Raw genomic sequence first — 13,557 nt, 5'->3', positions numbered from 1 at the left:
CTCATCGTTGGTGTCAGTGGGAGGAATAGTGCCCCATCATTGGTAGTAGTGAATCCAATGATGGGGCACTATTCCTCCCACTGACACCAATGATACTTACCTTGCTGACCCCTGCTCCAGCCTGGGCTCGCTCGCTCCCTCCCTCCCTCTCCCATGGTACAGACACTTACCTGTCAGCTGTCTTCCTTCTCCGGCCGCTCTCCTCCTCTTCACCCGCTCGATCTTCGCGGTGCCGCTCGGCTCCTCCTCTCCAAGCTCCACCTCCTCGCCGGTGATTGGCCGCCTGTGTGCCTCTCCTAAACTACAGTTCCGGCGGCCAATCACCGGCGAGGATTGATCCCGAGGGTGTGTCCAGATGACAGGGGCGGCATGTCATCCCGCCCACACCTGGAGACGGATAGAGCAGCGGTGTCTCGGTTCCTAACACCATCGGAAATATGTGTTTTCCGATGGTCTTAGGCGACCCCTGTGAAAGCGTCGTTCGACCCCCAAAGGGGTCGCGACCCCCAGGTTGAGAACCGCTGCTATAGACAATTTATGGATATGGAGGGAGCTGAAACTTCAAATTGCCAAGTGACAGCCAAGAAAGCTTAAGGATTTGGCAAAGATCTGTAAAGAAGAGTGGGCCAAAATCCCTCCTGAGATGTGTGCAAACCTGGTAACCAATTACTAGAAACATCTTCCCTCTGTGCTTGCCAGCAAGGGTTTCTCAACAAAGTACTAAGTCATGTTACCTGCCTTGATCTCAAGGCAGTTGGGACCACAGTCACCAAACAAACCATTGGTCACACAATACGCCGCCATGGATTGAAATCCTGCAGCACTCGCAAGCTCCCCCTCCCCAAGAAGGCACATGTACAGGCCTGTCTGAAGTCTGCCAGTGAACATCTAAATGATTCAGAGAAGGATTGGGAGAAAGTGCTGTGGTCAGATGAGGCCAAAATTGAGCTCTTTGGCATTAACTCAACTCGCCATGTTTGGAGGAAGAAAAATGCTGACTATGACCCCAAGAACACCATCCCTACAGTCAAGCACGGAGGTGAAAACATTATGCTTTGGGGCGGTTTCTCTACTAAAGGTACTGACTTTGCTGCATTGAGGGTCTAATGGACGAGCCATGTATTGTAAGATCTTGACTGAGAACCTTCTTCCCTCCGAACACTGAAGATGGGTCTTCCAGTATGACAATGATCCAAAATATACCACCAAGGCAACAAAGGAGTGGCTCAAGAAGAAGCACATTAAGGTCATGGAGTGGCCTAGCCAGTCTTCAGACCTTAATCCTATAGAAAATTTATGGAAGGAGCTGAAACTTCAAGTTGCCAAGCTACAGCCAAGAAACCTTAAGTATTTGGAGAAGATCTGTAAAGAAGAGAGGCCCAAAATCCCTCCTGAGATGTGTGCAATCCTGGGAAGCAACTACAAGAAACGTCTTACCTCTGTGCTGGCCAACTAGGGATTCTCCACCAATTACCAAGTCATGTTTTGCTTGGGGATCAAATACTTATTTTACTCACTGAACTGCAACTCAATTTATAACATTTGTATCATGAGTTCTTTCTGGATTTTTGGCCGATATTCTGTCTCTATCATTTAAAATACACCTATGATAAACATTATAGACCCTTCATTTCTTTGTAAGTGGGCAAACCTACAAAATCTGCAATGGATCCAATTATTAATTATTTTCCCCACTGTAGAAACTAGAACGTGATGAGAATTTACTCAATGGAAACAGACAGGTTACAGGAACAAAAACAAAAAGGCATTAATAACCTTCCTACCGGCAGCTTGTGTTTTTCACCTGCATAAGGATGTGACCTGTATTGATTGAGTAGTTTCATGGTGTCATTTGTTGCCCTGTACACACAGCCTGTAGTAGAGTAAATCTTCACATTCTGGTATCAGAAGTTTCTGTTTGGGTTCAAACATGATGCATGCAGCATGGCACTGGCTAATGCATGACTTCTGTCTGTAGTGTGAGAACTGACACTTCCTGTGAAGAAACAACATTTTCCATGATCCCTGGGCCTGACTCAGACACAACCAGAGGAATGAACCACTTTAAGTGGTTGTAAAGGCTGGAGGTTTTTTACCTTCATGCATACCTTCTGTCAGGAATGGACTCGCCAATGGTGGTGGGAGTCATCTGCCGTGTGGGCTGCAGTACCAGGGCTGGCCAGTGGGTGCTCTCAGCAACCAGAAGCTCACTCCTGCAGTCAGCCATCACCTGAGGCTGATTGCAGGAGGTGTATTTAAGGAATGGCCAGACCTGCAGTCAGTGCCTTGGTGTATGTTTCCCATGAGCCCCTGTACCTGCATCCTGTCTGCTTCCTGCCTGATTCCTGATTCTGCTTTGATCCTGACTCTGAATGAACTCCGCCTGTCCTGACCCCGGCTATTCCTGACCACTCTCCAGCCTGCTCCTTTGGTACCTTGTCTGCCTGATTGTTCCTGACCCGGCCCGTCTGACTACGCTCTGCCTGCTCCTTTGTGTCTTGTCTGCCCGATGGTTCCTGACCCGGCCTGCCTGACCACTCCACCTCACCAGCCCTGACTGCTCTTGTCTGTGTACATTCCGTTATCAGTTGGAGGTTTGGTTTTGTTATATTGTGCATTTATATTTGTGTATAACCTTTAATAAATTATATTGTTGCACCATACTTGAGCCTGCGTTTCCCTGTGTCAGTTCACACATCTCTGGTCTTACCGGGAGCCCTGACACCTTCATAGCAGCATAGCAGGCAGCTACTTGCACCCACCCAGGGGCGGACTGACAAATCATGGGGCCCCCGGGCAATAGGGGATCATGGGGCCCCCATGTCCTCGCCCACACCCAAGAAAGCCTATGAAAAAGCCAATGAAATGTACCAGGGGCATCTCATGGCACCCCCTACTGACCCTGGGCCCTCAGGCAGTGCCTGAGTGTTCGAATGGTCAGTCCGCCCCTGCACCCACCCAAAAAGAGATACATAAATAGACATTTTTAAAAATGGTAGAAAATATTAAATCAACAAAACATGAAACTGCTACATTTTTTTGGATTTGCAAAAATAAGTGCCATTAGATGCCACCAGCACCAATATTAAAGACAAAATCAGTGTCACGGACGGACTGTGTCTGTGGCTGGTAGTGGCAGGGTGACAGTTGCAGTGAGTGGAGAATGATAGATCCACACTCTGACAGATCCCAGGCTGAAATTCCCCAGGCAATGGGGGGAGGTAAAATGCTGTGACTGCAGGCAGCTAAACTCAGCAATCCCACACAGTGACAGATCTGACACAACACACCAACACTGACACAGATCAGCAGGCACTAGAAGAGCAGGCTGTGGGATCATGATGGTGTCCTCACTCACTGACACATTGCACATGTGATGGCCAGCCGGCTGGGTCACACTTGCACAGACACAAGATAGCAAACAATACCTTCCCCCACAGGCACAGGTCTTCCTCTGTTGAATGGGAAGAGAAGGGCTGGAACTCCACAGTGATCAGCAGTTGCCCAGCCAGCTTGCAGTAAAGGACTGAGTCTGAGAGGAACACTGAAAGAAGAGGCAGCTCAGCTGCTAAACTGGCCCCAGACACCCGGCATCTTTCTCTGTCCTTTCTTCTTCCCCTCTGCCACCCCTCCTGTCAGCTGGAGGATCATTCATGATGTGGCGACGTCACACACAAAGAGCGTGCCGGCCTGTGCTGTGCTCAAGCGGCCCTAAGTGGCAGTGCATCCTAGGCGGCCACCTAGTTTGCCTAGTGGAAGGACCGTCCCTGCATGTAGGTAAAAAACCTTCAGTGTTCTGCCCCCCCCCCCCATACTCATCCAAGCCCATGATCATGATCCAGCACTGTGCAGGAGAGCACCAGCAGTCCCCGGTCTCTGCCTTCTCACTGGCAGAGACACAGCAGCAGGAGCTATTGGCTCCTGCTGCTGTCAATCGCTGTACGGGACCTCTATGCGAGATCCCAATCATGTGATCACTGATTGGCCAATCAGTGATCACATGAACAGTAGTAAGCAAGATGTCACTTCTGACATCATTGCTTACTATGTGTGAAATCTGTGAATGATCACAGAGATCACATGGTACAAGGCTACTCACAACAGCCTTGTACCATGTGACAAGCTGTGACCAATCACAGATCACACAGTAGTTCTCAATGGCTGCAAGAATACAGCCAGAGAGAAGGAGACTACAGTCTCCTAGCATTTTTTTGAGACAGATAAAATTTTATTTTGGTGGTATTTATTCACCGCTGGGATTTTTGTTTTTTTGCTATATAAATGAAAAAGTCCAAAAATCTTGAAAAAAAAACAGTTTTTCTTATAAAATTTTGCAAATAAATAATCTTTCTTCATAAATCTTGGCCAAAATGTATTCGGCTATCTTTTTAGTAACAAAAAAAAATAACCCAAATTAGTTTATAACCAAAAATTATAATTTTTCAAAAACATTTTTACATTTTTATTTTATTTTTTTATATTATTATCTGGGTTTTTTTTTACATACTGTCACCCTAGCAGTACAGTGTCACCATAGTGGGGGTGATGAAGATTTTTTTTTTTTACACTGATTGCTTTTACACCTATAAAGGCTGTAAAATCAATAATTTCTCCTTCTCTCTGGCTGCATTCTTGCAGCCATTGAGAAATACTGTGTGAGCTGTGATTGGTCACAGCTTGTCACATGGTACAAGGCTGTTGTGAATAGCCCTGTACCATGTGATCTCTGTGATCATTCACAGATTTCACACGTAGTAAGCAATGATGTCAGGAAGTGACATCTTGCTTACTACTATTCATGTGACCACTGATTTAATCAGTGATCACATGATCGGAACCTCACACAGAGGTCCCGTACAGCGATCGGTGTTCCGGATTGCGGTGCGCACGCTCCCAGGGAGCACGCACAGGCAGAGAAGGCTGGAGGACGTTTATAAACGGCCACCCGCTCCTGCACTGCTCCCGTCCGGCTGTTTATGTACATGGGGGGGACGGGAGGTGGTTCAGTACTTTATTTGTTCACGGGAATATGGAATTTATTAAGAAATGATTTATTTATTGTTTTAATTTTTCATTGCATATATTTTCATGTGTTGTTTTTAGATAACAGCGCTACATCACTTTTATTGCACATTCATTTGGGAACACATATTGATGTCAGCTGCTGAGTTTGTTCACGGATATTCACACAAATTAGTTTGCGCAGGAGTTTTTATCATTTTATCTGTATTTCTTCACCATCAAAGCCCTCTAGGTCTAGTTAGATAGGCTTTTTGTTTCTTTAGACAGAGGCTGGGTAGAAGCCTGGGGTGAGTCAGCCTGGGAGTGAGGCAGGAGTTCACCTCAGGACAGGCCTGGAGGTTCTACATGTCAGGGCCCCTGCAGCCTTCCCACCTTTCCAGAAACTGGAGAACCTTCTAGAAGAGGGGTGGAGGCCGAGATTTACATGTTTGAGGGACATTGGCCAATCCCCCAGCATAGGGCTGGGCATGGTGACCAGGGTAACCCTCAAACATGACAGAGCCTGGGAAGCAGGGGGAGTCAAGTGGAAGATGGACTGAGAGGAAGGCTGGAGTGTGGAGCCTGGGAGGGGGTCCCAGGGAGGGGAGCCTACCTACAGGCTGGTTGCTGCTGGATGGGAGGATCTTCACTGACCAAGGTCTCCTAGAGAGAAGGTCCCAAGCAGTAGGGAAGGAGCCAACGTAGCCCACTGAAAGGCCTGAACGCAGCTACCAACCCACCAGACTGAAGAACAGGACCGTGTGAGCTGGGGTGGACTGACAACTCTTGGACCCCCCGGGCAATAGGGGATCATGGGGCCCCTGTGTCCTCGCCCACACTCAAACCACACCCAAAAAAGCCTATGAAAGGTACCAGGGGCATCTCATGGGGCCTCCTACTGACCACGGGCCCTCGAGCAGTGCCCAAGTGCTCGAATGGGCAGACCACTACTGCGTTTGAGTACTCCTACATCCCCTGGGCTGGATAAAGGATGACTGATTAACTGCAAGCTTCTGGGACCTCTTGCTCAGGGATACCCTCAGTACAGCTGGTTGGAGAGGAGGATTCATCTAGGGTCTGAGGTGGCACACTAAAAAGGGACTATAGCGCTCCATAAAGGGACAGTGCTATATCTTTGCTAGTCCACATTTTTTTTTTTGTCCATAGTTGTCCTCAAGTTTTATAGTTCCTTGGGCATCCCATATACCCCTAGACCCCATCCAAGTTGTTTACCCTGAATAAAAACAACTAAAAAAATCCAGCTCAGGGACTGGTTATTGACTCTGAGGGTACAAGTGTGGAAAATGCAGGCTGCCTGACTGTGCAGAGCATAGGGGGACCCAAACCAGATTCAGCGGCCCTTACAAGGGTAGTGCTACATAAGTATCATGACTCAAAATGCAGGAAAAACTCAACTCTACAACAGGTTTGGTCATATGGAAAATATACAGAAGGTCTGGAAGCTCCATCAGTCTCAGTGCTCATAGGAAGTGGTCTTACCTTCTCCCAGAGGGTCCAAGGTGTGGATCATGAGCTGGAAGATGGTGCTGCGCATGGTACTGTTGTGCAGAGAGGCCGAGCTTCCACCTCTGGTTAGGAATGGCTTCAGCTGGACAGAGGTGGAAGAAATGATACATTAAATAACGCAGAATTCATTCAATCTATGCATAAAATAAGGTAGACCCCCCCCCCCCAAAAAAAAAAATGTTTCCACGACACAACTTTTTTATTAGACTTAAATGTCCTAGTCAAATTAAACTATAGAGAGGTTAGTGTCCCGAGAGATCCAGGTACATGTTCATTCCATAAAACAGAGACCACCCCACATGGAAGAAAAATATATTTTAAATATATTTTTAAAATATTCTTCCCAAATATATTGACATATGTTTGAAATGCTACAATTTTGGCCATATAAAATATATTTCAATAAATATAAATAAATATAATCATATGTTAAAAAAAATCTGAAGGATATATTTAGAAGAATATATTTTAAAAATATTTTTCAGATATGTTTTAATTTAAAAAAATGCATGTCAACATACAGTATGTGTGTGTGTGTGTGTATATATATATATATACACACACACACACATATATACTGCATGTTGAAATCCATTTTTATTACAAAATATATGAAAAATATTTTTAAAAATACATTTCAAATATACTGTATGTCTTTAAAAATACAAATCTACATTTTTGGAATGCATTTACAAATATATGTAAAAATATATGTTAAAATGTTAAAAAAAATCTGAAGAATATATTTATATTTCTATATTTATATAATATAATTTTAAAAATGTTTTTAACATATTTTGTAAAATATAAAAAAACGTATTTCAACATGCAATGTGTGCGTATGTGTATTCATTACATTTCAAAATATATATATATATATATATATATATATATATATACTGTATGTTGAAATGCATTTTTTTATATATTAAAAAATATTTTTAAAATGTATTTTTTTAAATATATTCTTCAGATTCTTTTTTAACATATGAAAAAGTAATTTTAACATATATTTTTAAATATATTTGTAAATGCATTCCAAAAATGTAGATTAAATGTATTTTTAAAGACATACAGTATATTTGACAATGAATGTTTGAAATTTTTTTTTCATATATGTTGTAATACATAAAAAAACGCATTTCAACATACAGTATATATATATATATATATATATATATATATATTTTTTTTTTATTTATTTTTTTTTTAAATATATGTATTAATGTATAAAAAGGTGGATATACTTGTGGGGATTGTTACCTATACCTTGCATACTAGCTTGCTAGCTGCTTTATAATCATCACTAGCGCTGGCCAGTACACAACATATGTATATTTCTAAATATATTGAATACGGCCAAAATTGTAGCATTTCAAACTTATGTCAATATATTTGGGAAGAATATTTTTAAAATTTATTTCAAATATATTTTTCTTCTATGTGGGGACCAACACAAAGTGGCACATAATTGTGAAGTGGAAGGAAAATGATAAATCCTGAGGAAGCCACGTGTCCTATCGTGGTGTAACGCGTAGAGAGCATGTGCGGTGACACACTTCCGATTTCAGCGGTGATGCACTTCCGGTTTTGACGCCATCTTGGTACACCCAAGTCCCCTAGTACACCCATAGCACATGGGAAACTGCTGTACTAATAGGATTTTAACCATTAGTCACCTGCCCTATGGCCGAATGGCAGCCGGCAAATGTCATCAGCGTTCCGGGTGGACGCCATATGGCGTCCTCCCGCACATGCGCAGATTGCGCTCCTGCAGAGACGCGCAGCGGCGCGATCTTTCACCGGCCGTGTACCTCGGACACGGCCGATGACAGATCTGAGTATCGGCCCCCGTTGCCGGTACCATGTGACCTGCTGTGACCAATCACAGCAGGTCACATGACAGTTGTATACAATGGATGGCTTCATTCATGCCATCCATTGTATACTAGTGTCTAGCTGTGAATGGTCACAGCTAATCACATGCACATGTCATGTGATTAGCTGTGGCCAAATCACAGCTAAGCATAGAAAAAACCCTGAATGAATCGATGTCATTCAGGTAAATGTTTGCTTATAGCAAAGTAATTCTTTGCTATAAGCAAATTGTGTAAAAAAAAATAAATAAAAAAATACTGATCACTTTCCCAAAGTAGTACAATGTTACTATGGTAACATTGTACTACTTTGGTCATAGTGAAATATGAAAAAAAAATCTTTAAAAAAAGAAAAGAATTTAATAAAAAATAATAAAAAAAAAATATATATTATTATTATTATTATTATTACTACGAGTTTATATAGCGCCAAAGGGTTTGCTCAGCGCTGTACAATAGGGGGGGACAATACATGGCACAGTACAACAAAGACAGACAGCGTACGAGGGGTAAGAGGGCCCTACTCTTACGAGCTTACAATCTAGGAGGGAGGGGGTAAAGGTACAGTAGGAAGTGGCTGGGGGGGATGAAGTGGTAGGAGGAATGAGGGAGGATGGCCGTTAGGTGAGGGTGGGGTAGGCTTCCCTGAAGAGATGGGTTTTGAGGGAGCGCCTGAATGTGAATAGAGAAGGCGACAGTCTGATGGATTGGGGCAGTGAGTTCCAGAGGATGGGGGAGGACCTGGAGAAGTCCTGCAGTCGTGCATGGGAGGAGGAGACCAGGGAGCAGGATAGAAGGAGGTCCTGTGAGGAGCGAAGGGTACGGGTAGGGTGGTACCTGGTGATCAGATTGGTGAGGTAGTCAGGGGCAGTGTTGTGAACGGCTTTGTAGGTCAGGGTAAGGAGTTTAAATTTGATGCGTTGGGCAATCGGGAGCCAGTGGAGGGAGAGGCAGAGGGGGGTGGCAGAGGTGGAGCGGGTGGTAAGGTGGATGAGTCTGGCAGCTGAGTTCAGGATGGTCTGGAGCGGGGAGAGCCTGCACTTGGGTAGGCCAGTGAGGAGGGAGTTGCAGTAGTCAAGGCGTGAGATGATGAGGGAGTGTACTAGAAGTTTGGTGGTGTCTGGGGTGAGGAAGGAGCGGATCTTGGCAATGTTGCGAAGATGGAGCCTGCATGTGTTTGTGAGTGATTTGACATGCGGTTGGAGGGAGAGGTTCGCGTCAAGAATGACGCCAAGGACTTTGGCTTGCGGGGCGGAAGTGATAGTGGAGTTGTTGGTGATGATGGATAGGATGGGGGGGGGGGTGTGGGCAGGGGGAAAGACGAGAAGCTCGGTTTTGGAGAGGTTAATCTTGAGGAAATGTAGCAACATCCAGTCTGAGATGTCATTTAGGAGGTGAGTGATGCGGGCGGAGATAGTGGGGGTGAGGTGAGGGGTGGAGAGGTAGATTTGGGTGTCGTCAGCATAGAGGTGATAGTTGAAGCCATGAGATTGTATGAGTTTGCCCAGGGAGGAGGTGTAGATGGAGAAGAGAAGGGGTCCAAGGACAGAGCCTTGGGGGACCCCAACAGAGAGGGGGAGGGAGGGGGAGGTGGCACCATTGTAGGTGACACTGAAGGAGCGTCGGGATAGGTAGGATGAGAACCAAGAGAGAGCAGCATCTCCGATGCCAAGGGAGAGTAGTTTATTAAGAAGGAGGGGGTGGTCAACTGTGTCGAAGGCCGCAGAGAGGTCCAGGAGAAGGAGGACAGAGTAGTCGCCCTTGGCTTTGGCGTTGAGTAGGTCGTTAGTGATTTTGAGGAGGGCGGTTTCAGTGGAGTGTAGGGGACGGAAGCCGGACTGTAGAGGGTCAAGGAGGTTATTGTCAGTAAGGTGGGAGCTTAGGCGATCGTAGACTAAGCGTTCAAGGAGCTTGGAGGTGAGTGGCAGCAGGGAGATGGGTCTGAGGTTGTTGGGGTCCGCGGGATCCAGGGAGGGCTTTTTGAGGATGGGGGTGATATGCGCGTGCTTTAGGGGGGAGGGGAATACGCCAGTAGAGAGGGAGAGATTGAAGATGTGGGTGAGGGAGCGGATGAGGGAAGAGGGGGGTGACCGGAGGAGTTGAGAGGGGATAGGGTCCAGGGGGCAGGTAGTGAGGCGGGCTTTTGAGAGGACTTTGGCGACTTCCTCAGTAGTGACAGGGCCGAGGGAGTGCAGTGCGGGGGGGGTTATGGTGGGCGGGGCATTGGGAGAGGAGGGGGGCAGTGCGGTTGTGAGGGCAGAGGAGGGGGGAGATGAAGGGGTGACGGGGGCGAGGAGGCTAGGTGGGGAGGTAGATTGCAAGTTGACGATGTCCTTACGGATAGCGTCAATCTTGTTGTGATAGCGTCAATCTTGTTGTGGATATATATATTTTTTTCACACTGTCACCAGTCAGTGTCCCTGATCACCGCCATGCCAGTTATATGATGACGCTGTACTGCACTGGTGACAGTATGTAAAAAAAAAATAGTGAAACTAATTTTTTTGATTTTTTCATCTTCTGAAAAATTATGACAAAAAAAAATACAACTTCAAAAAACTCGCCATGCCTCTTATGAAGTACGCCGGACTGTCTACTCTGCAAAAAGGGGTCATTTGGAGGATATCTGTACTGTCCTGACATTTGGGGGATATCTGTACTGTTCTGACATTTGGGGGGATATCTGTACTGTCCTGACATTTGGGGGGGATATCTGTACTGTTCTGACATTTGGGGGATATCTGTACTGTCCTGACATTTGGGGGATATCTGTACTGTTCTGACATTTGGGGGATATCTGTACTGTCCGAACATTTGGGGGATATCTGTACTGTTCTGACATTTGGGGGATATCTGTACTGTCCTGACATTGGGGAGATATCTGTACTGTCCTGACATTTTGGGGATATCTGTACTGTTCTGACATTTGGGGGATATCTGTACTGTCCTGACATTTTGGGGATATCTGTACTGTTCTGACATTTGGGGGATATCTGTACTGTTCTGACATTTGGGGGATATCTGTACCGTCCTGACATTTGGGGGATATCTGTACCGTCCTGACATTTGGGGGATATCTGTACTATTCTGACATTCTTGGACCTCAAGAAATTAGATTGGCCGTCAGTACTTCAGGATTGATCAATATTCAGATCTATACCATAGTTTGTGAACTCTATAACTTTCCTACAAACTAAATAATACATCCTAATTTGGGTTATTTTCACCAAAGACATGGAGCAGAATACATCTCCACCTAAATTTATGAAGAACAATTATTTATTTGCAAACTTTTATAACAGAAACAAAGAAAAACGTGTGTTTTTTTCAAAATTTTTGGTCTTTTTTTGTTAATTTAGCAAAAAATAAAAACCCCGGCGGTGATTAAATACCACCAAAAGAAAGCTCTAGTTGTGTGAAGAAAATGATAAAATTTTAGTTTGGGTACAATGTTGTATGACCGCGCAATTGTCATTCAAAGTGTGAGAGCGCTGAAACCTGAAAACTGGCCTGGGCAGGAAGGGGGAAAATTGCCCGGTATGGAAGGGGTTAAGCACGGGTCACTTTGTATTATTTCAAGGATTGGAGTCTCACGTTAATATTATTTATGTATATATATCTATTTTGGGCATATATTTCATTTAACTCGGTGTGTTTATATTTTGATTGGCAGACCAGGCACTTGTTTTTGCACAGTGTGTTGCTGTTTTAAGCACGTCACTCTATGGTGTCCATTTATGACACAGAGAATAGCTGCGATTCAACAGATCTCAGCTATTCTCTGGTCATTCACAGTTTATGACACTCAGGAGATCATGTCAGCCCTTCGCTGGAGATCTGTGTTCTCCCTCCAGATTCTCCAGCCCAGAGCTGGAGAATCGGAGGGACCGAAAACTAAGCAGAGATAATTTATCTCTGCTTAGTAAACTGATCTTTTACTGTAATCTCGCGAGATTGTAGTAAAATGAGCCTTTTTCAGAGTTTGGAGACCATTCTCCCTTCGTTCGGAGAACTGCTTCATAAACTGCTTTCACAGGAGAACTGTGTCCTCCGAGAATGCCGGAGAACTGAGCAGCGATCTATTACCGCTGGTTCAAAAACGGACACCTTAATTATTTAAAAGATTGGAGTCTCACGTTTTAATTATTGCTTATTAATGTATATTTATTCACCTATATTTGTGTGTATATACACCGATTTGTTGCATTTGCATAGCGCTTCACCATTTTTTGTTATAATTGTTTTCCTATTCAATTTTTTTTTTCATTTTTTTTTTAAATTTCATTTTTATTTTGTTTATCATTTTATCTCAAAATTTTGAAATGGGCATCTTCAAATAACTAGTTTTTTTTAACCTAGTGTTGTTTTGTTTTTTCTTTAATATATATATATATATATTAAACTGGCAAGAGGCCTTTTATGATTTTTTTTTTTATTATTTCATTGTTATTTTGCTCCTATTGGATTGGTATTTGTAATTCTTCCTTTCATGCCATTTGTTTTGATTGATTTTAATACGAAATTAGAAAAACAATTATTTTACTGGTGAACATCCTTAGTAACATTTTGTTGAATTTATAAACTGTTTTAATAATTTTAATATAACATTAGAAACATTTGGAATAATTTTTACTGGTAAACATCCTGCGTAGCAATTGTTTTCCTATTCAACTTTTTTTTTAATTTTTGTTTTAAATTTCATTGTTATTTTGTTTATCATTTTGTCTAAAAATTTCAAAATGGGCATCTTCAAATAACCAGTTTTTTAACCTAGTGGTTTTTTTTTTTTTAATACATATATTAAACTGGCAAGAGGTTTTTTTTATAATTTTTTTTTTATTGTTTCATTGTCATTTTGCTCCTATTGGATTGGTATTCATAATTATTCCTTTTACGCCATTTGTTTTGAATGATTTTAATACGAAATTAGAAAAACAATTATTTTACTGGTGAACATCCTTAGTAACATTTTGTTGAATTTACAAACTTTTTCAATAATTTTAATATAACATTTAAAAAATTTGGAATAATTTATACTGGTGAACATCCTGCGTAGCAATTGTTTTCCTATTCAATTTTTTTTTCATTTTTTTTTAAATTTCATTATTATTTTGTTTATCATTTTATCTCTAAATTTCGAAATGGGCATCTT

The 13,557-nt window shown here is 43.1% G+C and overlaps 1 protein-coding gene across 2 annotated transcripts in view; it reads right to left on the bottom strand.

Moving 5' to 3' along the window:
• Positions 1-13,557, bottom strand: part of LOC149444901 (sodium/potassium/calcium exchanger 1-like) — a 138,340-nt gene that overhangs the window by 85,328 nt on the left and 39,455 nt on the right. For both annotated transcript variants that reach the window (XM_089654413.1, XM_089654414.1), the window contains exon 4: positions 6,502-6,610. In XM_089654413.1, coding sequence (XP_089510539.1) covers positions 6,502-6,610 — 109 coding nt within the window. The remainder of the gene's footprint in view (positions 1-6,501; positions 6,611-13,557) is intronic.

This window comes from Staurois parvus, unplaced genomic scaffold (assembly GCF_062004578.1).
Source record: "Staurois parvus isolate SC_StPar_1 unplaced genomic scaffold, SC_StPar_1.0 ptg000765l, whole genome shotgun sequence".
Taxonomy (NCBI): Eukaryota; Metazoa; Chordata; class Amphibia; order Anura; family Ranidae; genus Staurois; species Staurois parvus.
This window is presented reverse-complemented; position numbering and strand designations above follow the sequence as displayed.